The 26,212-nt window shown below is 40.2% G+C and overlaps 1 protein-coding gene across 10 annotated transcripts in view; it reads right to left on the bottom strand.

The window, feature by feature from the left end:
• pdm3 (POU-domain protein pdm3) overlaps positions 1–26,212 on the bottom strand; it is a 334,644-nt gene that overhangs the window by 9,431 nt on the left and 299,001 nt on the right. For 5 of the 10 annotated variants that reach the window (XM_033477982.2, XM_033477992.2, XM_033478000.2 and 2 more), the window contains 6 exons: positions 21,770–21,943; positions 19,750–20,012; positions 17,250–17,469; positions 13,412–13,592; positions 12,413–12,481; positions 10,612–10,695 (listed from right to left, as the gene is read on the bottom strand). In XM_033477982.2, coding sequence (XP_033333873.1) covers positions 10,612–10,695; positions 12,413–12,481; positions 13,412–13,592; positions 17,250–17,469; positions 19,750–20,012; positions 21,770–21,943 — 991 coding nt within the window. The remainder of the gene's footprint in view (positions 1–10,611; positions 10,696–12,412; positions 12,482–13,411; positions 13,593–17,249; positions 17,470–19,749; positions 20,013–21,769; positions 21,944–26,212) is intronic. The other 5 variants (XM_033478017.2, XM_076521308.1, XM_033478030.2 and 2 more) reach the window with 3 other exon arrangements.

The following is a 26,212-nucleotide window of genomic DNA, read 5'->3' as shown; positions in this document are numbered from 1 at the left end:
AATCTCACTTAACTCAGTTTTTGGCCGAAAAGGATCAGACTTTCTACGAGCGTGGAATTTTCAAGTTGTCAGAGAGATGGCAAAAGGTCATCGAACAAAATGGAAAATACATTACAGATTAAACTTCATTCCAAGTGAAAAAAAATTTTTATTTCATTGAACAAATCGGCAATTACTTAGTTGCCAACCCAATAGTTCTAAGTAAAAATATAAGAAACAAGAAACTATGCTTTTGACCCACTCGAATGTTGCTACATTTTCTCGAATTCTGAGCTAGTGATGCCCTCGTTCAGACAAGCAAAGGGTGAAATAGAAATGGCAACGGCGTCGCAGAAAATTATCTCGCGCCCTGAATATGTTGAAAAAGGAGTAGCACAAGTGTTTCGCTGTTGATTCAGAGACAAAACTGGATTGGATACGCCGAAAGCGCGCTTAGTCACTCGGCCGCGTCGGCTCGTTTCGTCAGACTAGCCGCAACTATTCCCTCTAAATCCCTCGCGGGATCAACGGAATAAATCAGCTAATCGAATATTTATTAGAAACTCCATGCGGTTGGGTTCTTGTCGCTCGCCCGAGCTCGTACAGCTTTCTGGGGAGAACAGACCGGGGGAGAAGGAGGCGAGAACACCACGGATAAAGAAACTAAATGAAACGAACACGGTAACACACAGGGGCCGGCCGTGAACGCGAGAAAGTAGCAGAAACGGAGAGGAATGAATGCTCTAATGACTCATAACTGGACTGCGGATTCGATGAATTTTTTAAAGAACCGGGCATGTGCAACGCGAAATAGAAACGTTCGAGGAATTTAAAAATATTGTATGTGCTGCGCTCTGGACAAGATTACAGGTTCGTTGATCTTCTTGCAAAAGCTTGCTGTTTATAGAATGCTGAGGAGCGGTGGAGCAGTTCCACGGTTCTTAACGCGTTGAGCGTCGAATATCGAAATGAAAAATTGCTACAAAATCGGAATCATCTAATACAAACTCCTTCCTTCATGAAAAAGGAATTCAAGAATATTCTTTAGAATATATTATGATATATTATAAGAGAATATAGAATATATTATAATAATTTTATAATATATTTAGAATATTATTATTATAATATATTTTTAGAGAATATATTATAATAATATTATCTATATGAGAAGAAAATCATTGAAACTCTTTAATTGAAAAGGAATTAATTGATATTCTTTCGCATTCTAAAAATGCTAGTAATACGCAATTTGCTCGAATGTATGTTACGAAAAATTAATTTTGTAAGCTATATATAGTTCAAAATTCAAACTCCTTCCTTCCTTCATGTGAAAAAGGAATTCAAGTATATTCTTTAATTGAGAAGAAAATCATTGAAACTCTTTAATTGAAAAGAAATTAATTGATGCTCTTTCGCATTCTAAAAATGCTAGTAATACGCAATTTGCTCGAATGTATGTTACGAAAAATTAATTTTGTAACCTAGTTCAAAATTAGTATCAATTATATGTGACCAATGGAGCACACAAAGTGTTCAAATGAATTTGATTAAAGTTCATTGTCTGCGCGGATTTGGTCAAATTTCTATGTTAGATTTTTTAAAATAACGAACTGTATATTTAGTTCGATTAATTCAGAAGTTTCAAGTTCTCTTTTTTAATATAAAAATGGCTTACTTACAACTAAATAGATCTGCATGCAACTATTAAAATTCTGACAAATTGCAAGGTATAGGAATTAAATAGAAATTGATCGGTGTCATTAGTGATCTTAATATTTTAAATATTAAAATTAGGCTTATCAATATTAGGAAACAGAAGCTGAATAGAAATTGATTTCTGTCATTAGTAATTTTAATAATAATAATATACGAGCAGTTCATTTATAATAAAAATGCTGATTTCTACGCAAGATTAAAATTCTATTGATAATTCGCAAGAGGTACAGGAATCGAATAGAATTTATTACCAATAGTTATTACTGATTTCAATATGTTAAAAATAATAATAAAAGCGATTTAATTACACCTAGATTGCAGATTTATATGCAGTAGTAATATCGAGCAGATAAATATCAAGAAACAAAATCTGAATAGAAACCGATTTCTGTCGTTAGTATTAATTAAAAACAATATAAGAGCATACCATTTATAAATTGCACTGATGAATTCCAAGATACAAGAACTATATGGAAACTGATTTCTGTCATCAGATATTGTAACACGTTAACAACAACGTCTTTTAAACCCGCTGTTCCCGCCGTCGGAAATAATTGCCGCAAAAGCCGAACAGGCTGGCAACAATTAAAGAAGAACCCGAGAAAGCGAGAGAGTGCAGCACGCCGGGTTCATGAAGAGCAAAGACCGAGAGACATCGACGTTGGAGAGAACGTGTCCGCGAGAGGGTTGGCAGCGTGGGTGTACGATGGAATCGCAAGTATTATCGTTTACGCGGGTGTGAGAGTAAAGAGCGGCCGGAGAGGAGAGGAGAAGAGAGGAGAGGAGAGGAGAGGAGAGACCGTAGGAAGAGGCGAAGAAACGACAGGAATCGTGGTGCAAGAGCGAGGCGACGCCGTTTGTTCGGTAGGAGGGGGTGCTGCGGAGTCGTGAGCGGGAGAGGGCTCCACGCGGCGGATGGCAGGCCGGAGAGGGGTGGCTGAGCGGGCGGGCAGGGGGGTACATCAGAAACCTGATTTTAATTAGTCCACAGTTTAATTACTCGGCAGATAAATCGTGCACGTGCACCGCATAAACTAGCCGCTTTCATTTTTCCCGGACGCGCGGCCGGCACGGTCGCGCTTAGCTCTACGCCGCGAGAATGCGGGATGGGTCATTGTTGCTCGGGTCCGCTCGTGGAAAGAGAAATGACCGCGCTTAACCGTCATCGAGTGCGCCGGATAATAGTTAGTCGGTTTACGCGGCCGCCAGGTAATCCTTTCACGTCGGGGCTTCCCTCGGGCGTCCGGTTGTTTCATTGAAATCCGGAATTTTTACGGGCCCCGGGGCTCGATCACGAGCGCGGCGGGGGCGAGGGATCGATACCGAGCGATCGACACCGTGATCGATGCACGGGCTCGGCCGACAAGACGTTCTCTGTCTTCGGCTTGGCTTTTTTTTCTTTGCCCTCTTTCCCCGCGACATCGGGAGAAGAATGTGCGTGATTTTAACCGGCCGAGATTCTTTTCGATGGTGTAGGTTCGTCGGAATGCACCGGTTATTTTTTTAACACGTTTGTTACTGGCGATTGTTCTGTGATGCGCTTTGTATTTCTGATTCGCGTATAGATGTGCACGGAGTCTGGCCAGTGGTGTGTATACAGGGTGTCCCGCATTTTTCCGTATATAATTCGGGTCGGTGTTCTACGAGTAAGAATAAGACTAAAATGTTATATAAAAGGAAGTTCATATACGGTTTGCTGAAGGTAAGAAATGTGAACAGATGCGATAACGCTAATGCACAAGAGGCGAATTAATTACAAAAATCAACAACGACGAATTCAATAATCCGTTGATGTCAAATTTATGTGATCGTAAATTTATGGCAACTTATGTTTGTGTGGAGATATGGATATATTTAGAAGCGTTTGAATCATGTTTTGTATTTTTGTCATAAATTCTTAACGAAGGACTTCTGGACTTTTTGTTATATAACATTTTAGTCTTATTTTTGCTTGCAGACTATATTGCAGAAATATTTACGGAAAATTGTGGGACACTCTGTATTTCGAACTGTACTAAATATGGGTACTATTAGAGGTTTTGAAACCCGATTTTAAAACTTGATTATCTTATTTGCCAAATTTTGAATGTAACATGAATGATTCAAATTACAGATTATCCGTGATTACAGATTACTGATTAATGATTACGTGTTACCAAATGCAACCACGATTACCGATGATTTTTTTCGTTTTGAATTACAACGATACCACGTACAATATATATAATATATAATTAACACGTTCCGTGCCGAGCTTTTTTTACTCGAATCTTCACACTTTGATATTTTACTAAAACTTGATGTATTACGTGCAATTATTAATTCTCGTACACATAACAACGTAACAAAAACTTATCAACGCCCATTCTTGCGGTGGAAATTGATTCTTCGGTTCTAAATTTCTTGTAAACAATTTGTTCAGTTCACTAAGTAAACATGCAAGCGTGTACCATCGATGGTACACGTGGCACGGAACGTGTTAATAATATAATATAATATAATAATATAATATAATAATATAATATAATAATATAATATAATAATATAATATAATAATATAATATAATAATATAATATAATAATATAATATAATAATATAATATAATTACAGAAATGTATATATATATATATTTCTGTAATAATAAATCGGTCAACGTCCATTTCTAGTCATTGAATCGTAAAAGAAAGTCATACTTAAGGGGCTCACTATATATTACAGTTATTCCATACATCGTACATTGGTGAAACGTTGAGAATATTTGTCTAAAAGGTCACCACTTTCACTGGAAAGTTGCAATAGTAATATCTGGACTGCGGATGATTATGCATAACCCAGCGAAATAAAAGTTTCAACGAAGTTTAACGCTATGTAACATTTAGAAAGCAACGGCGTATTTGAATTTCTATTTTCTAAATCAGTGGACATATGATACTGTGCGGCCGTATAAACATCAGCAAGACAATTTAATGATCGTTGACTGAAAAATCGCTTGGCATTTGTTCTGACATTAAATATGGGCTTGCTTCGAAGAAAGTGATACTGCGACTATAAAAATTCTTCTGTACCGTAAGAAAAAGAAGGGAACTTCATTTCTGATTTTTCTTTTACGCGATGACTAGACTTTACATGGATCTTTATGCATGATCAAAATTTTTCAAATGAATTGTATTAAATGTGAGTTGAATGTAAAATGTATTTCTTCTCTCGTAATTATTCTAGTAAATTCAGTAGAATGTAGGAACATACTTAAAATTTTCTAAGTTTTCTTCATTATTTATGAGTATTGACTACTTCGCGGATTTTTACGTCAAATAAAAATTGCCTGCGCCAATTGCAGCAGCAGAAATTTTAAATAGTAACGTGCCTCTTCCTTTACGCTAATTAACAAGTTCTGAAAATTATCAGAATATCTTTTCCGAAGTTCTTGCCACTGTACATTTTGCACTCTCATTTCCGTCACGAATGCATAAAATGTCTACCGACGACTGTATGCAAAAACACATCGCACAAGTTCTCCACATAAATCTATTGCAAAAAGATTGTTTATCTGTCAATGATTTAGTAACGCGGCTACTACACCGTGGAATTCAGAGATCGATCAAGCTACATGTACCATTTCATCGCGAGATCTTACACCCAATCCGAAAACTACCCTAATCCCAGGGGAGCTCTAAAAAAAGGATCAATAACAGCGAAGCAATACACAATTCCGCAAATAATTAAACGCAGTCAGCGACGAAACAGTCGTCGCGCTCAGAAGCGAGAACTTTGCCGGGGAAAAATTAACTTGGTTGACAAGTGGACAGCGAGAGAAATGCGAATAGTTGGCGGTAAGGCTGAGAGAGAGGGAGAGAAAGAGAGAAAGAGAGAGAGAGAGAAAGAAAGAGAGCATCGTTCCGCGTTTTCAGTCATCGCGCATTCGTTCTCGCGAGGCAGAAATATGGCTCGATTTGCATTAATAAATTTCCGGGCTAAAGTAGCGTCCGCCATTTAGCGAACGGCCGGCGCGATATTATTTTCAATGTGCCGATAGAGAAGAACGAGAGAAAACTTTCACCTGTTATGGAGCCCGCCGCGTTATCAGTAACGGAATCATTGAAACAGGAACGTAACCGGCAATAATATTGCCGCGTGGATGATACGGCGAGCCGCGCCGCGCCGCGGCGAAGGTGTTAATGTACAGTCAACAAATCATTTTGTTCGTTTTCGGAAAATCTGTTGATGGTGCGCAGCGGGAATGCGGAATGGGTCATTGTTGCCGGCTCGGCCGCGGAAAGAGAAATGACCGCGTGCTCCTGTCATCGAATCATCCGGTTCACGGTCGAGATACGTGCCGCGTGCGCCGATACGCTATCCCATATATACGTACACATGCCTATACATATTATATATATATACATATATACGTATATGTCTGTATACATTTATATGCGTGTGCACAGCGGCGCGTGCACGGGTGGGTGTGACGGTGAACGCGTGCGTGTGTTTTTTCCATGGATAGTTACATATTTTCCGCGCTTTTGCCGGCAATAAAACGGCGCCGCTGCCAGTGAAATCGAAACCATAAACCGTGTTAGGCACATCGCCGGCTCGTAAAATTTACGCGATCCACGCTCTTAGATCGCGCTACCAATTAAACGAGGATCGTTTAGCGATACAAATATAAATCTGAATACATACTTAATTGGCAATCGCGGCGATAAACGGGGATTCATACGTCTCCGACCGGAGAAAATTGTTCGGCGTCGCGCTGCGCACGGTTCTTCCGCGGGACATAAAAGTGGACGACTGTTGCACCGATACTGGTGCTCGCAAATATTTCGCTGGAATAGGGAATTTTTGACAAATATTTCCGTGCGGATTTCGACGATGAAAACGTCGAAAATATTTACTTGAATCGGTTTCGTTAGGAACGAGACTTCTGTGGCATCTGGGACGAAAACAGAAGCTGCACTACGCTTTTTCTGACGAAGATTATAGAGAACAATGTATCTCATTGTGTGAATACTTGAAATAAAGCAAGGTTATTGACAATGTTATCGATTATTATCAACGTACACGTTGTCTTGTATTTGAAAAATATATGTGCGCCGTGCATGCAGATAGATCTGCGATCTAATAATCGTTGGAAGCAAATGGAACGATTTCTATAGTCAATCGACTAGTGACTAATTTGTCGAGATTCTACTGTACTTTCTTAATACATTCCTAATCAAGATTAATCGCTTATGTGTTCAATTTATATTGAATTATGCAGCTAAGTAATTATTAGTACTAATTGCTAGTACCTGATTTAACAGGTAACATCTACTGAGGTATTACTGTACTTTCTTTATTATTATTATTTCCCTTATTACTTTATTGTATTAATTATTAGTAATAATTGATAGTACCTGATTCAACAGGTAACATCTATTGAGATATTACTTCCTACTATTGGGTTGGCAACTAAGTAATTGCCGATTTCAGTTATAGATGTCTCTCACTCCCATTTTTATGATATCCGTAAATGTTATATTATAAAATTATTATTATTATTATTATTATTATTATGTTATTTTTTATTATCCGTGAATGTTAGCAACTGGACAAATCGAATGCAGCGGTCAAGGAAAAGCGACCAGAATTGGTCAATCGTAAAGGTGTCATTTTCCAGCAGGACAATGCTAGGCCGCACACGTCTTTGTCCACTCGGCAAAAATTGATGGATATTGGTTGGGAATTGATGTTACACCCACCATATAGCCCTGATCTCGCGCCATCGGATTACAACTTATTTCGATCCCTGGACAACTCCCTTCGTGGTAAAACTTTTAATGATCATGACGCTGTAAAATCTCACTTAACTCAGTTTTTGGCCGAAAAGGATCAGACTTTCTACGAGCGTGGAATTTTCAAGTTGTCAGAGAGATGGCAAAAGGTCATCGAACAAAATGGAAAATCATTACAGATTAAACTTCATTCCAGGAAAAAAAAATTTTATATTTCATTGAACAAATCGGCAATTACTTAGTTGCCAACCCAATACTTTGAGATTTACTTCCTTTACTGTTATTATTACATTATTACTTCCCTTATTACTTATAATTATTACTTTATTATATTATTACTTTTCCAAGAAAACAATACTCTTATTGAATGATTTAACCTGTAGCCAACCTGCTAGCCAAGGAATCATTGAAAATATGTGAAATAATAATGAAGTAAAGTAAGGCAAAACTATTAACATATTTCGAGATACTTCAGTACTTTCTGTTATTATTAGTCTCACATGAAAGAAATTTAGCTAGTCAAGTTTTCTAGTCATATAACCACTATTATCCCATCGAAGAACAACTTATACTTAATTTATCTTTTGAAAATAATTCCTAAGATGAGTGAAGCTACATGTATGGAGGTGGCCCTGTAAATTCGCAAATCTCTCTGACTCAGAAAGAATTACTACTATTAAAGAACGAAGCTTGTATTTCATTCGTTTGAACAAAATATTGCTCAAGATGTATAAAATAATTTCCACGGCGGATCAAAGTACGTACATGTATGTACATGTATCGAAGTGCTACCATACTTTGTGAGACCATTCTGGCTTTGAAACAATTGTTCAAGAACATAGCTTGTACGTCATTTTCTCGTTGAAAAATTCTTAAAACCAACCAAAATCATCTCGACACGCTCATAATGAACCAAAAGAGAGCAAAGCAACGCGTATCGAAATGCTACCGTATTTTCGCAGACCTTTTTGTCCCTGAACCAATGATCCGATTTCAGATCATGTATTTCGTTATCCTGCGAAGAAAGAATCCCTAGAGTCAATGAAACAGATTTCCATAATGAAGCAAAGAAACCACGCAAATTACCGCAGAAACTTAAACTCATCAGCTCGAACGACTTCACGCTTTGCTAATTTCATCTGTTCGCAATCTATGCAACAAATGCCGGGCGTTCATTCGCGACAACTGCGACTCCGGCGACAAGAAAAAGAGGACCCATGAGAATCCGCGGAGCAACCCAATAAATCGATAGGTTTTTGCGGTCGGGTATCGTTCGTTATGAGGCAACCGGTATCAGTCGAACGGAGGCTGCGGATGAATCAAAGATTTGAGTTTCGCTAATTACAGATCCCGATACAGCTGGTTCGGAGAAAATTGAACGGCCCCGGTGTGCGCTCGTCCGTGTGCAAGGAGGCGAGACCGATACCCCGAAGGTGGAAGCCGATAGGCGACTTCTTTCGCGACACGAACGAAACCGGCGCGGTGCCTGTAAGCGGCGCGAGCACGACCGCCGCCATTCCGGTAACGGTTTCCCCCATTCTAATTAACATTCCGCGTATTTATTAGACGCGGATCTGCAATTAATCAGGTGGATTCAATTAGCGAATTACCAATTAGCACGCACGCGTTCACACGCTCTCGGACACCGCTTGAGATCCTGCTCGACGATTGCGGGATATAATCCTGCGGCACGGAACGCGCCGTTCGAGCCGATCTCCATCGTAATCGGCGTATTTTTCTCGCCGCTTCCGTCTGTTTCGATGTCATATCCGATGCTAAACATCAGTTCGAAAAGCCTGTTGCCTTGCAATACGACGGTGATCGGGACCGGCGACGAGACTGTAACGAGCTGTGGTCGCGATTTTGCAGTTTCCGATTACTGGTTCAATCTTTTTTTTTCAATTTGCAAGCTGCAGAAATAGATTCTGGATTTTAGGAAATTGCGACGACAATGCGAAACTGTGAAAACATTTAACGAATTTTCCAAACAAAATTTAACGAACTTGAAAACATTCAACGTTGCATTACTTATTAACACCTTAACGTGTGATCAACTCAGATTTGAAATTTTTATTTTACGCCGATCTATTGTATCTTCTTAGTCGTGTCAGTGCCCGCAGAATGTAAGAATGTTGAAGAAATGATCGACGTCGTAGAAAACGTGATTTTTTAATTTTAATTTGGTTGAATGAAATACTTCAACTTGGAGCAGAGACACAGAATGATCAAAGGATCAAGCGAATGTCTTTGCAGCTGCTTGTAATCGATGCGGGGAATTTTTATTTTGCATAAAAATCTGCAGTCAAGCGGTTAATTTTATGCGTGAATTGCGTGTTTGCATAATGAAGATCTTGTCAGTATTCGCAAACGATTTTCTGCTATTTCTCATGATTAGGCCGCGGGTTTTGTATGCAAAATACAAATTGCCCGCATTAATTGTAAGACAGAGTGATCGGATAGACATCTACTTCTTTTTCGATCATTTTTATGAGCTCTGTATAATGCAATAGAATTTGTAAACACTTCAGATGCTTATGCTCTGCATTCGATCTACACATCTTTGCAATACATGCATAAAATCCGCAGTCTATTGTAGTTTCTCATCTATTACAGTTTTTCATCATCATCTATTCTATTATTAGTTTTCTCCGTTTGCTGAGAATAGGTTTTTCAATCTTCAAGAGAAACGTATACAACGTTCGACATTAACGAATAAATATGAAAAATATGTCGGTATATCCAAAGATTACATTTTCAAGAGTCTGGTTAGGCGGTATGGAACGACGTATTTTTAATTACAGCGATGTTGTAACAAATTGCCAGCGGATCGAAAATATTTTTAAGGAGATCTGGAGATTCATTAGTAAACGGCACCCCAGGTGACTAGCAGAAATTAAAGAGGGAACGTGGTGGGAATAGCGCTCATTTATCCGCGTAGTACCGTAGACGGATAATTAACAAGGTATTTCAGATTTTCCGGCGAGCCATCGCGAAGGCGTTTCTAATTTTCTGAATCGTGATGCGAAAATACAGCTCGAAACGCGTGATCGGGCACCTCGACACTCTCAAAGCTCGGGGAAATTCAATGAAACAGAACTGAAAGATAATTTTTGTTTAATGGAATGATGGAATGCAACTCACCTCTCTTGTGCCTCTTTCATCCACTTCTCGAGGACCGGTTTTATTTTTTGCGCGCTCTTTGGCGTGATGTCCAATTTTTCGAATCTAGAGCCAACAAGTACTTAATGATTCCTGGTCTCGGTGATGTTCGCAAAAGTCGAACTCATGGTAATAGGAAAAGATCTGACGTCGAACGCGTAAAGACGTCCATGAACGTTCGAGCTCTCTCTCTCTCTGTGTCTGTGTGTCTGTGTGTACGAACAAATTAATGAACGTCCCGATGAGAACGTCTGTTAAACATTCTGTACGAAGTACGGGTCCCAACGAAGCGTAAACACATTGTTATGTTTGCCGATTTGATTCGATAAACCTCGGAGAAAGTCGTACTTTGAATCGAATAATCACTGACCCACAAACTGCCGACCATTTAACGAACTCTCGCACAGAGCTTAAACATCGCGGTCGCATCTCGATTGGAGCGTTAAAAAGATTCGTTCGGATTATCGTAGCGATCGGAATCATTGTTTCCGTACAAATGAAATTTTGTTTCATCGATCATCACGTGGAATGACAGCAGATTCACCGAAGCTACTCGAACAAGCGTGTCGTTCCGTTCCGATCAGCATGGAACACTTGTGAAATTGTTGGTGTTTCCTGCATTAGTGCGCTTTGTTGTACGCTAATTATGACGTTCGACTTTGATTGGAACGAATGTTCCTTCGCTTCGTAAGCCGATTCGTCTAAAAACGATTTGACCAACGTATTCGTTCCAATCGACACGAGGTGCAAAATTATCGAAACGGCTTCGTCCAAAGTACTCTTTTTTTCCGGGTGTATTCTTCAATGCCGTTTGTTCCAAGCGTCGGAAAGAGCATAGATGTACTTATGGCAGCTCACGTGTCCGCGTTCACAGATCGTCTTTACGTTTTTGACCGACTAAAGGAGCACTAAGAGGCATGCATTGACTCAAAAAACAGGACATTGACAATGCGTGCATGCTTAAAGGTTTTGGTGATGCCGTGTATGATGTTGCCAACGCGCTTCGACAGCCGAGACCGGGCTCGCAGTGGACGTATGGGATCACAGGCGTTCCGCCTTAGGGAAAGAAGGATTGTCGAACAGGCGGCGGACTCGACGGAGGCCGCGGTGTTTTCGCGCGTTGGCGACATCATGCCCAAGATTGCCAATGCCCTGGCTCGAAGAAATAGCTCGTTACAAACTTCGAAAAACAGTGCTCCTTTCTCTTTTCCAAAAACGGAGTTAGGAATCAGCGAGAGTACTTGCAGCTATACCCAAACATGCCCCGTAGCTATTAATTTCAATCGATTCCGTTGGCTAATCACAGAGAGATAGGGAGAGAGAGAGAGAGAGAGAGAGAGAGAGAGAAAGAGAGACAGAGAGAGATTCAGTGAGTAAGTGAATGAGTGAGTGAGTAAGTGAGTGAGCGAGAAAGAGGCTGAGAATGGAAGGGAGATGGAGGGGGATCTGAGAGGGGACGAAGAAAAGCGAAATAGAAGGATCGACAGACGATTGGATGGAGTTAGAGAGCGAAAGACTATCGGACACGGGCGAGACACACACGCTGTCCATGGTGTGAACGGAGAAGCGGACTCGATAGAATAGTGGTCGACTAATCTCAGCATTACGATTGGCTACCCGCAGTGGGTAACCGTTTTTCTCGGCGACGACGCGAGCGCACACGACGACCAAAACGTGTCCCGGATTCACATGGGGTATTAGGTATAACTGCCGTTCCACCGTGAGGATTTGACAAAGTTCTCGATTCTTTAGGTAAATTAAGTAGCATGAGGGGTGAACGTACGTAGCTTGCTGCTGAGAGGCAATCTGCGTGGCAGCGTACATCTGGGTAGCCAGGGCACTGGGGAACAATCTACCAAAGCTTAAATTAGTCGTTACGATAAGAATTCGATAGGAAATGCGGAAACATGATTTCCGCGAGCCACCGGCGTTACCACGGTGGTTCCTTTTAACGTTCTGCCGTGGAATAAAAGAGCAAGCGTGCAGAGAACACACCGTAAATGGCAAGAAAGGAGTGCTTGAACAACATCTAGAGAGATCTTCGTTTTTCTGTCTGTGGAGGAACCAACGTGGCAGGTTTGACACATTTTTCTCATTGAACACGATCGGCTCTATAATCCAGCGGCTTTACGTTGGCATACAGTATTCCCTCCCTATGGTCGCGCCGCGAGGGACTGCCGACGAGCTTCTAACGAGCCGTCGACGCAACTCTGACCCCGCTACAACTCGCGCCAATTGGCTGGGCCGGGTGCGAGCCACGCCCACCGTTGGCTGACCTACGCGAGACAAGCGCGATCGCAGGGAGGGAATACTGTATATTCGGTTCCCGACGCGACCAAACAGAGGGCCAAAGAGAGTATTTGAATTTCGTACGAAACAATTCGATGCGAATCTCGACAATCGTCATGATCAGCTAACTGTGTTCGGTAAATCTATTGTTTTTTTTCCTCTTTCTTTCGAACGTTAAACTGCAGGTGATAATTGTCGCTAATGCGTTTTTCGTAAGCTCGAGCGGAGCGCGAACGAAAACAATGAATTTTCTGAGAAGCATTGTCACGAAGACGATTTCCTAATTCGTGGTCTAGAAATATTCTCAGCATCGGCTGACCAGACGGGATTAATTAATCCTTTTCCACGGCATTTCCAGTGACCTGGCACACTGTCGTAGTCTATCGTGTTATCTTTTTTTCGTTTTCTTTTTTGTTTCTTTTAGGTTCTCATCAGCGACATCCGTTGGATTTTGTTGCGAGATAAGAGGACACGGCAAACTGTGCACACTCACCTGCATATGGCACTTTGGCTGTAAGCTGGACCCTCGGTTACGCTCAGGGCCTGACCCACCTGGGTCTGCGTCAGACCCAGATGCAATCTCTGCATTTTGAACACCTTCGCGAACTCCTTGATCTCCTCCAGATTGATCCCGTCCACTACGTTGTTCGTGGTCTCGTTGATGGTCGGCTGATCTGCAACGAGGATCCAACGATTTGACACTTTCGCTTCATGCGAACGGAGTTTCTTTCAAATTCTCTCGTTCCGCGCGAAATGCAACCGAACTTTTGCTATCAAATCGATACGTTGACTGCATTTTATTTCAGAATCTTTCGCGTTTTAACACGAGTCGGTTAGAATCACAGTGGCGTAAGTGACATTTTCGAAAATGTTCACGTATGTCTGAAAATTGTAATGAACACATGCCAAACTGCTGTAAAGACCGATCAATTAAATTATGAAATAGATTAATTTAACTCTAAATTATTTGAACAATCGATACGGTTAGTAAACAATTGTTAGTAAACGAAAAGGAAAACGATCGGTAAAATGCGACTTACGCCGTTATGATTATTGTATTTGCAGATGATTCGACGAATCCGAACAATTGTTGGCGCGCGAACGCGACTGGCGATGATCGGGTATAGACTAAACGAGTTCTGAAGAATCAGGCTCGAGTCACAATCGATCGGTATGTACCGAAGCTCTCGCGGGAAGCTGCCTAATGACGTCAGGCGGCTTCGTTAAAGCAGCTTGAGCTACACCGATTTCTCTCGTAAATCTGTCACCCCGAATGTATACGCACGCAATAGAGGTGGCCACATGCCCCGCAATCTCGACCAGTTCGTCGAGTTTCTGCGCCGCGCAATAAACTGCAAATCCTTCTTCCGCGGCACGCCGTTCCTGCGATCATTAATTTCCGATCGAACGCGTACGCGGGCAAAAACGCGACCCGCTTCGAAGAATCTTCGCAGATTTTCTCGAATCGCAGCCACCGAGCTGTCGCTGAATCGCGGGAAATCGTTGCACCGCAGAATTCTTGCTGGAATCCTTTTATAGTACGTACCCGTAAACTATACCGTTGATCTTTATTTGTTTAGAATAAAATTTTACAACGAAGCAGGCTGCTATCGTATTTGGAAATTCGTTCTAGAATTTTTAATAGTATGCGACAACGAAGAATAATTTAAGTAGAATTATACATTTCTTGTATAATAATGTAGTGTAATATTGTATGATATTTTTTTTTTAATATAAATAAATATTGTATAATAATATTATACAATTATACAATTATTATACAATAATATTATATAATTATATATTATAATTATAATTATATAATATAATATATTATATAATTATATATTAGTATTATACAATTACATATTATACAATATTATTATTCAATGTGTTAAGTCTCTGTTACATGCCCTAATTTTCCGAGAAGAATATTCTTCGAACTTTAAACATAAAAATTGAACACGGATTGACTAAAATTTTTCTTTATTGTTGCTGGACAGGTGGGAAGTATATTATTTTATCCGAGTTCCGACGAAGTCATGCAAATGTTGATTTGCATTATGCACCGTGTGTATGAATGATTTCAAAGTTACTCCTAAAATTGTTTCAAACTTTTAGTCTCGTTCGATCAGAGTTATCACGAAATCCGATTTAATAAACAGCAAAAGAAACGGTGAAAGTGTTCGTACGTAGTGATCGTATATTTTCCGAATAATTTTCTCCAGTGGCTTGGAAATAAAGTCGGTAATGTTCACACGAAATTGGAGAATTTTCTGTCGTTCGTTGATCGATGTTTCCTCCAAGGATTCGGTGTTTCTTTTATTCAATTTTCGATTTAATAAAAATTGATCGCATCGCGACAGCAAATTGTTCGAATAACGTCTTGGGGCCGCTCGTAGATTAGGAACAACTTCGGCATGATTCACGCGAAGCTAGAGAATTGTTTCGCGTCGATTGGCCGGCGTAGCCCCGAGGATTCAGGGTCTTTATCAAGAAAGTAGATTCAGCCGTTATCGGGCAGACGGAAAGAAGCGGACGACATTCCCGCATTTGTAGGATTACATTGGCCGTCGGAAGGTTGAACACACCGAGTCCGTTAGACCGCGGATACATCGCTTATTCTATCGTCGAAGTGGCATTCGAGGCAACGAATGCGAATTATTAAAATTATTGTCTGCCGGCTGGAGGTTATGCACCGCGTCGGTATCTTTATGGCTTCCCAGAAGGCAGCAAGGAACGATCTAATACATCGTAATGAGTCGGGTATAGCACGATATCCTATTAAAATTATTAAGCGCTTCATAGCGCGGCCAGATTCTCGAACGTTATTATTTATCGGCTTCGACCGTTCGTTAATTGTTAAATCGACGGAGGAAGGAAGCATGATTCGAGGCCGCCAGCCACGAAAAGTGGCTAATATTATTACGCAGGCCAAGGATATGGAATCCTGATTAATATTTCTGCCTGCACCGTGGGTCCCAATTAAAACTGGACACCCTGAAGTTGAAGAACACGGGGTCGCTAGAAAATATGATTTCATCGATATAGACCTTGTTCTCCCGTTATTTATATTACATTCTCGGCAAGAGCGGTGTTTAGAATCGAAAAGTTATAACGTTTATTAATTTATTAGGATCGTATGCATAATAATATCGGATGCATAATTGATAACAGTACAGAAAATAGGCTTCGAATGGGTACATACACTGACCCACTTACTGGCAGCAACGTTAAAATGGAAGTACCATGAACTATTAACGATTAGACTGCCGATGTTTATGCAAATCCTTGCCTTTATACATAAATTTAGCCAAAGCAATGTTTACTGTAATAGCAGTGCCCGGTAAACAAGTATAATTTCGAACTGTGCTAAATGCTATCAAACCTTTCTTCGATCGCTCCAACTTGTTGTTATTCGTAGAAAGGAGAAGGAAATTTTGTACTTCGCGGAAGACAAACTCGCACTTCTACACCGAAAGTGCACGAATTCAATCCTTTTACTGTGTTATCGAATTGGTTGGATTTTATCGCTGGATTATCGTAACAAGAAGGAGCTATCAAATCTTTAACTCCTCACTAGAATTACCACTGCTATTAAGAGATCGATTAAGAAATCAATCCTCATATTTTCTTCAGAAATCTGTGCCTTTTTAAACATTGTCGAATAGTCGCCATTAAACTGACATTTAACTGACACGTGACCCCGACGTTCTATTTTTATTACATTTTCAAGTATAATTTCTCAATACAGGGTGTCCCAAAAATGTCTCGCAATCCGAAAGTGGCGGGTTCCTCGGGTCATTTGAAGCAACATTTTCCTTTACAAAAATGTTCTCCGAGGCACCGTTAACGAGTTATTAACGAAAAACAGTGACCAATGAGAGGCGAGCTCGGCTGGCGCGAGGCGACCGAGCCAATGAGCGGAACTGGGCTTCGTGCGCTGGTTGGCTGGGCCGCCTCGCGTCAGCCGTACTCGATTCTTATTGGTCACTGTTTTTCGTTGATAACTCGTTAACGGCGCCTCGGAAAACATTTCTGTAAAGGAAGAAGTTGCTTCAAATGATCCGAGGAATCCGCCATTTTCGAATTACGAGACAAATTTTGTGACACCCTGCATATTACAATAAAAGTGAACTTCGAAACTCGGTGAAAAGATAGTGGCAATAATTTCTAACGATCTTCATCCGAGAACAGCTGATCGAATAAGAAATGTCTGCATTCAGTAAAAAAGAATCCTGTCCAACAGAATCTCAATGAACGGAGACAAGATCCGATAAGACCGATCGAGCGAGACACGTGAACGAAGTATAGAGTCTGATGAAACTTACTCGGCGAATCGTTTAGCAGATCGTCCTCCTCCGTTTTGGGACTGTGCAGCATGTTGCTGGGCTCTTGCTTGACACCGGAGACACTGTGTCCGTGCGACGTCGTTATAGTGATTTCCCCGTTGCTGGCCGCGAGTCTGTTGAGCGCCGATGCTGCGGATACCACGGACTCGTTCAACGGCGACGACTGCTCGGGCCTCTCTCTGTGATGCTTCTCCGTCGGCTGTGAGGGACAACCGATGGTAGGTAACGGATTAGCCGGTGAGCCGGGAAGGACAATGCTCCTCTCTTCCACGCCAATTATGCACTTAATAATGAGACCTCGGACCCGGGACGCTTTAGACTCTAATTAGTGGAAGAAAACGCACCGGCCGCGGGAATACTTTCTTAACGAGACCGCTTGCTATCGGGAATTATTCCGGTTGTTCCGGTGATCTTCGGCCCGGTTTAGCTGCTCCGTCTTCGCGGGGACCGACGACGGCGTTTCCATCGTACGTCGTGCCACGGGGAAACTGTTCGCGTCGTTGTAGCACGTTTGTTCGCCGGTGAACAGTATCGACAACGATTGGCTGGCGGGAATAGTATCGAACGAGCAACAGTGCCCCGGTCGTCGACGAAACCGAGGCGAATCAAAATTCCTCGAGCGAGCGAAAAGTGTCCTGTCTGCGACGGAGTTCTGACCGATCCGATGTAATAATTGAGGCGAACGAGGGAAATTCTGGGACGCTGATTGTCTGCCACGGTTTATTGGACGGAATAAGTGAAACGGGAGCGCCGGGATATACTCTCTAAAATGGCTGCCGAACAAGAAGATGGAATTGGTTAGGCGAAGCTGTAATTGGCGGTGGAAGTATCGGGCCACTTGTCGGACTTATTACACGTTCCGAAAGACTCGCTACAGAATTTTCCGGATCCCTCTGTTTCTATTACTTCCAATGCTCATTTTATCACGCAGCGGAACCTCGGTTATCCGAACGTCTTTTATCCAAATTCTTTGCTATTCGAACAATTCGAATTCGGGAGGTCAGCGAGGATTTTATGTTCTAGCACGGTAGCTGACGAAAGTGACTTAATTAGTTCGGGTAACTGGGGAAACTGTATTTTATTTTATAATATTTTACTTTATTTCTGAGGTTTTATACTTTTTGTTAGAATAAGCGTTTATCGCGAAGTTGCTGGAAACGATGATTCACGAAATGAAAAACATACCCGTTCCTGCTTTTCAATTTTAATTAAAGAATCTGCGACAGGATTTTTGGTGAACGTCCTTTTTATTAACCCTTAAATGCATGATTTTTTGTTTTGAATGTTAAAAAATCGTTTTTTATAGGGATGTAGTCATAGGTTACGTAAAAAATAAATAAAAAAATCTAGGTAATAATATTGAGTATTTATTTTGAAAAAAAATTTGTATGTAGACTTTTGGCAACAATATGCGTTTATTACTAAAATTATTTTGTAGACGTAAACAAATGGTCATGTATTTATATTATCTATTCGTATAGGAATTTTCACATTATTTATAAATGAAATGCAGCAAAGCAATTGCGATTTTTGTTGTCACACAAAGCAACCTTGCATTTGATGCACTCAATCCGTGAAAATCCTTTGCAACCTGGATGTTATCACCCACCACATTCAAATGTCAAAAAACATATAACTTACTCGCCAAAAGTAATGTCAAGTCTTTTATTTCACACATGGTCTATTGTCTATTGTTATCAACGTGTGTTCGGAAACGCACGTACTCAGGTTTTTGAATAAAATTAAGTCGAACTGGAATGTAGACAATTGGCAACAATATGCATTTAAGGGTTAAGCCGTTAAAAATGATAATTTACGAAATTAAAAATCAGCCTGTTTCTGCTTTACGAAGACTATTTTGAGCACGCTAAACGATGTCTTAAACTAAAATATTGAACACGATTTTCATACATATTTTCATATTTTCTACAAACATAGAAACGCCTATCTGCTTGAGAATAATAATTTATTACGAATAAAATCCTCGTCCATTTATTCAATAGATCATTATCGACTGAATCATAAACAGAATCCTAGCGTCGAGCAAGTTCCCGCGTGAATAAGCTACTTGAAATTTCGTGATCCGAAGCGAGCCGCGAAAGTCAATTAGAAATAATGCGCATATCAATGCAGAACCGCGGTTCCATTTCAATTAGAGACCCGGTAAATTGACAAAATACAGTCGTGAAATTCGAACATATTTACCATCGAAAATAGTTCCCTAAGCAGATACAGGAGAACCGTTATCATGGTGTCAATTTTCTCTTGACAATCAAACAGAGACAAATATAGAATCTGATGTTTAGCTGAAGGATGGTACATGGAATGAAAAGTAATTTCAATAGGATCCATGGATTGACGTCTCTCGGCTTCTACGCCAATTTTAGCAAGAACCGAGTTTTATATTTCGAAAGCAGGACACGGATCTCGATGGTTCCGAAAAAAGACGCTTAACATTATGATTGTTCGGCTTACGTACCGTGTAATGGTTCATGTGCGAGCCGTGTCGATGGCTGTGTTGCTGAGGCGAGGTCGACAAAAGCGGTTGCTGCGAGGCCTGAGCTGCTTGGACAGCCTGCGCGGCTTGAGCAACTTGTGCTTGTACAGCTTGCGCTGCTTGGAGCAGTTGCTGCGGCTGCATCGCGTTCAGAAGCTGCTGACTGGCCGAGCTGTTGCCCAGTAGATGTTGCAGCGTTGCTGGATTCAGGCCCAGACCCGATGCTAAACTGGGACTTGTCGGGACTGTGGCGAACGAAGAAGGAAACGCGGTTAGAAAGCCTCTGGAAGCTGTCAGAATACTAACAAGCTATCAACGAACTAACAAACCGCGTTGCTTAACATGCATACCACCATTTATAAAGAGCTTTTAGACGAGAGGGAAAATTGAAATTGCTTTAACTCCTAATTACTATCGCCGGTCCGCGAGACGTCTACTAATTACTTATTCATTCTTATTCATTTCCATTCATAATTTTTATCCATAATTAGACTCCAGATTTTATGCGTTTATAGGAAAAATTAGTAGCTGATATATCAAATTACGAAGACGTAAGAACAATTTTATAACATTGTTAAACTATTTTCAATATATCGAAGATATTAAAAGGAACAACGTATTTTTATTTAATTTCTGTTTCTTACAATCGTCTTTGAAGATAGTTATTTTGCATAAAGGTACGCGGTATATTCATAATTGTACGAGAAATTGGAAAAAAAGGGAACGTTTTCAATACACTTGCTTCCTACGCAATTGAACTTGGACCCCTTCGATCTTGGTTTGCAAGGCATGGATAATTCAGCTTGATTCTTTTTGTTTAATACTTCCATGTCAATAATAACGCAACGAACATTAGCGGTCTCCGAGACCGCTAATAGTGATTACGTAACTGACTCTGAAAAGTTGCTTCTCATATAGTCCACTAGGTGCACTATGAAACTTTCGTACGATCCCTGAAAGTTCATGTTGCGTCTGCGTATCGTGCTAGTATCACACTTATGCAAATAAAATCTAAAAAGGTAATGTATCTACGGAAACGTTAGCAACTCTCGTGAGTATTCATGGAAGTAAACTTTCAACTATGCAATTTTTAATTTTTAATCTTTAAGTTTAACTATGTAACTTTTAACTTTTCACTTTAACCATGTAACTTTTAACTTTTAACTTTAACTACGTAACTTTTAACCAAGTGAACCTTTAATCTACGAATGAAAGTAAATCAAGACATAGAAGAAATAAAAATAGTATCATTCCATTAGACATATTATTAACACGTTGAATGCCACGCCGGTTTTACAGAAATTATCCGTGGCGCCACGATGGATTTCCTTTTATGCGATACATATAATGTTGAAATATTATCTGCAATAGATAAGTTACCGTGTATAACCATGTTTGACATGTTAATTGTGACAGGGGTCACTATTTGAATTGACGATGGTAATAATACAAAATTTTAGATATTGACATTTCTTTTAAATTATATATATATATATAATATTATAATATATATTTATTATTATTATAATATTTATTTATAATATATTATAATATAATTTATTATTATAATATATATTTATATAAATAATATATATTTGGGCGCGCCGGTCACCGGTGGCCCCCATGGCGTCACCGCCAAGTTAAATGCCGATCACCGAACCCCGTGGCATTCAACGTGTTAAAGTTGAAGTGCCAATTAACACAAACTCGAATGAAATCGTAGTACAAAGATAAATCGTGCGAGACAGTTGACAATTTTTAACTCCGTCAATCCTGACTATTTCCGAACGAACAAAATTCTGAATATTACCGAAGCATGTGTGTGAGTACACCGTAAAACTTTGAGAGAAGAAGATGACATAGTTCCTTCGAAAAAAAAAAATATTGTCCACGCGGGCCTTGCAGTGCCCCTTGAAACAAGGTTGCACCTTGCTTCTCCGAGCGCTGAGAAGCGGTGATCACGGATCAATTACCGGGACGCTATCGAGCGTCTTAATCTTACCTGTGAAGTCACCGTTGCTGGTCGGCGTGTTCAGCATGTTCTGGGGCTGGGTGATCGACTGTAGGTTGGCCAGGGTCGTGGACACCACTTGTCCGTTGCTCAGCGCCAGGTTCACCATCTGATTGTTGGTAACGTGGCTGACGGGGATGGTCAATATGGTCTGCGTGGCAATTCCTGCAGGTAACGAGCGAAAGAAAGCCCCCGAGCAGATTAGAATCTAACGAAGTAACGACGACAGGGAACGAGGTCGGTTGATAATTCTATCCCCTTGGGCGGGGGCCGGCTGTATGAACGTGTCTCGAATCAATAGATACTTCATTTCCATTATGAACATAGTCCACGCGTCGTTGATCCAGGAAGGGTAGTAAAGTTATCAGAGTCTCATAGAGGGATTATTAGGCAACCCATAGGGCAGGTAACCTCGCAGGCCAGCGTAGTTGGCAAACTATTATCGTCATCTTAATAGTGGGTACAGGTACTGGCACTGGACTAGGCTGCGAGAAGGACGCCTAATCATACTTAGAATAGTTTCGGGATTACCTCCAGCTCCGCTAATCTGATTACCCTGTACACGCGCTTAATATGATTACTGATCATGAGTACGTACCCGTGTTGGTACCTATAGCTAAGCTAAGCAAATCCTGTATTCCGAACAGCCATAAAAGTTTCGCGTTCTGAGGTAAGGTCAACTGGCAATCCGATTACCGTTCAGTTTAAGCGATATTTGACAATGATAGTACGGCCACGATCATTCTTTCGATTCCCGGCGTCCTTGCGGATCGACCTCCCGCGTGGAACCGTTTCTCTCGTTCGTTTATTGTTTCCGAAAGAGTGACGGTTAATCGCGCGACGGATCTTTTTTTGATGGAAACGAAACGTAGGTTCCTTCGTAGTATTATTTGTGAATAGTTTTCGTTGCAGTTATTAAGATAATCCTTAGTCCGGAACAACAACCGTCGGAATTCATGTTGTTCACAAAATGAATTAAGATTTTTATCTTATTTAGGCGGATTTCATTTATTCAAATCCGTAAAGGTGGATTATATAAATTCGAGGAACCTATGGCAGAGCTAATTTCGTGCATGTATTCCAGAAGTCTATTGGCATTTGAAGAAGACAAAAGTATGTTGACCGTATCAAGAGTTCGATCGAGTATCAATATCGTTTGTTCCGTCGCGAATGACTCCGATAAGAAAGAAACGTGTTACTGAATTCTAAATTTACGATTGACGGGAGGTGTTGAAGGATCGTTTCCACGTGTCACGTGAAATTGAAGGCTTAAATATTGTATCAAGCTGCCAAAGATCTCCTAAGCATCGATCCAACGATATTAAAAATACACATCTTCCTGTCTTCCACTAGATTGTCATTTAAGATGGACAGATAGTCTTTTGATTACTGCGAGAGGATTTCCAGCTGACCTAGATATGGCATACGATAAAATAATTTTGAACCGTCTTGTCTCCCAACAACTTATTCTTATACGTTCCGCGCGGTCGAATGATGTGGGAATGCTCGTGACCTGCTGAATCCATCAATCATTCGGTCAATATTGCTTCCAATTGTCTCCGGATCGATTGTGGTTACAATTATTGTTATGCTATAATTGATTGTGAAACAATTCGCTAAATATCATTGTTCGATAGAACATTTTACGAAGAAATAACATAATTACCAGATGAGTAGAATCATTTAATGACAAATGATTTTTCATTAATAGGAAGAATTATTTACCAAGAAATAATGTAGTTATTAGATACAATTATTTATAGGAAGCATCGTCTGATCATGATTATATTTGAACGTTTGAATTATATGTATATTGAATATTCGAATTGCCGAGGTTATCGATCTGAGTAGTATTATGTAGTTTTTACATCGTGGTAATTGTTTATTAAAATACTATTATTCAAAAAAGTGATTAAAAACTTGAAAAGGGCATGTTTCACAGATTATAATGATTTTTAATTTCAAGATATTCTTGAAAAAATACTTTCGAGAATTATGTAGCAATTTTTGGTTGTGGTTCATTATATTTATGAAATATTATATAAACATATTTATTAAATATTATTTATATTATATACGTATATAATATTATTAATATATATTAAATATTATATATATTATATATATAATATTATTAATATATATTAAATATTATACATATTAATAATATTTAATATTACATATTATATATATATAATATTTATAGCGGTTTCCTACTTTCTTCATAATTAATTCGCCACCCGGGAATATTCACGTCGAGCGAATCGCGGAGGAACCCGTGATCCCGACGAAAACAGTCCGTTGACGAGCGATTGATCGGATACTCGATATCGAATGTGACGAAATTGACATTACGACCGAGAAGGAGCCAGGCTCAACAAATTGAATGCGTGAAATCAAATCATTACTATGCTCATCGTTTTCGTTTTTGAATCCCTATCGTTTGCGAGCATACGAACGTGTCCTAACCATGATGTAATTCGACTGTTTATTGTTTTTGATCGAATCATTATCAAATGCGTTCGTTTATCGACTATGTCGTAGTGTGAAACGTTCACTGTATTTGCCTTGTGTAATCAATTTTTTGTTTATTATACTAATAAGCAATTTTTTTAATGAAATAGAAGGAACGTATGTAGATATTTTTTTGTATACCGTGATATAAAATAACGTTATCCTTTTTTATTGACACGTTCACGGTCTTGCGAACCCGCATTCTATTCCGGCTTTAGTTAAAAATTCAATACGGGACAATTCGCTTCTCAAATTAATTGAACGTACTAGATAAACGACGTGTTATTGAGTTCTGTAGACAAACGACTGGAACGACGTAGAAAATTACTTACATATGTTGCTGATGCAAAACGGCTAAAATTGTTACTAAAAGCCGAGAGAAATATGGATTTTACTCACTCGCGTACGAAAACTGTAAATTCCCTTCTTATAACAAAAGCGATAATTTTGTAAGCACTTGAATAATTTAAACAACCGCGAGTCTTCTTGAAAAATATAGAAGACACACAAGATTATAAAATTGTGTGAGAAAGATATATAAAATACATATACAAAAACTATTTACTGAAACAATCCTAAACAAATGTCATCATAGGCGATCTGAATAAATCAACCCTTAAAAATGAATCGACAAAGACACACAAAACTGTTACTAAAAAGTCAATAAAAATTGCATAAAGTCGACCGACACTTAAATTTGCCTGCTATGAAATTTTAGAAATTGCAGAAAGTCAAAATAATTATGCGTTAACACCTGTTCTTGCAAAAGCGCTTCCAGTACAGACAAAATCTGAAACAAAATACCTCCGAAAAAAAAACATTGTACTAGATCGCTCTTTAAAAAATCTCTGCACTACGAATCTCAACAAATCAACCCCCAACACTCGAACCAAAAATATCCCATTAATCTACAATTCCGACTCATCCCCCCCCCCCAAAAAAAAGAAATCTATAAATATTAAACCGTTCTCCGGCAGCCAGAAGCGAGCAATCAAAAATCCCGAATATGCTCGAGTGCAACACATGCCACAGCCTCGTTCGTATTTCATATTCCAAAATCCTCGTCCCGGGTATCATCTAACAGAAAGTCTGGGGAACGGTCGCGGCTCTTCGGGCTCTTTCGTCGGCGTCGATCAGAAACCAATCGAGCGTTAGTCAGTTAGCATCGATTCAGCCGAGAAGCAGTGCAAACATTATTTGCCACCACGTAACTCGTCATCCTACCACGACTGGTCCATATCCACGAACTTCAATCCACTTAGGCGGACTCCGAAAGTTCTCCTTACCCTTCTCTCTCGTGCTTCGCCCGCCCCGGTACACCCTCTTCGCTCCAACGGTCGGCCGCCCGGGCATGGCGCGATACCGGTCTACCGTCCCTCCGTCTTTCTCTCTCCCGCCCAATTGCCAGAATAGAAACCCAACTTGGTAGAAACGAAGTTAGCGCGAACCGCAATCGATATAATAGCGGCCGAATCCGCGGAGCTGTGATGTCCAGCTAGAGAGTACCTAGGGTTAGGGTAGCCAGGGAGGGAACGGTGTCCCGAGGAGGTCCGAGGTTCCGAGGGAAGGAACACGGATAGGGGGAGGAGGAGGAGGAGGAGGAGGAGGAGACGAAGGGGTTCGAGGCGGCGGGGAGTTATTCGTGGGTCTGGAAAGGGGTAGTGAGACGTTAATTATACATTGAAATTAGTTGCAGAGTTTGCCCTCTGCTCGCCGGGCTAGTCTAGGACCACTAAGTATGGACGACGGGGCTAGCCTTAGTCCGAGAACTGGTCAGAGATAGTCGATATTATATTATATCTATACATATATATGTATATATATGTATATGTATATTGTGTACACATATAGATTTACGCAGATATTATATCTTCGTCTGTGTGTATTATATATCGGCAGATCTTGATTGCACAACATTAT

The sequence above is a fragment of the Megalopta genalis genome, chromosome 4 (genome assembly GCF_051020955.1).
Source record: "Megalopta genalis isolate 19385.01 chromosome 4, iyMegGena1_principal, whole genome shotgun sequence".
Lineage (NCBI taxonomy): Eukaryota > Metazoa > Arthropoda > Insecta > Hymenoptera > Halictidae > Megalopta > Megalopta genalis.
This window is presented reverse-complemented; position numbering and strand designations above follow the sequence as displayed.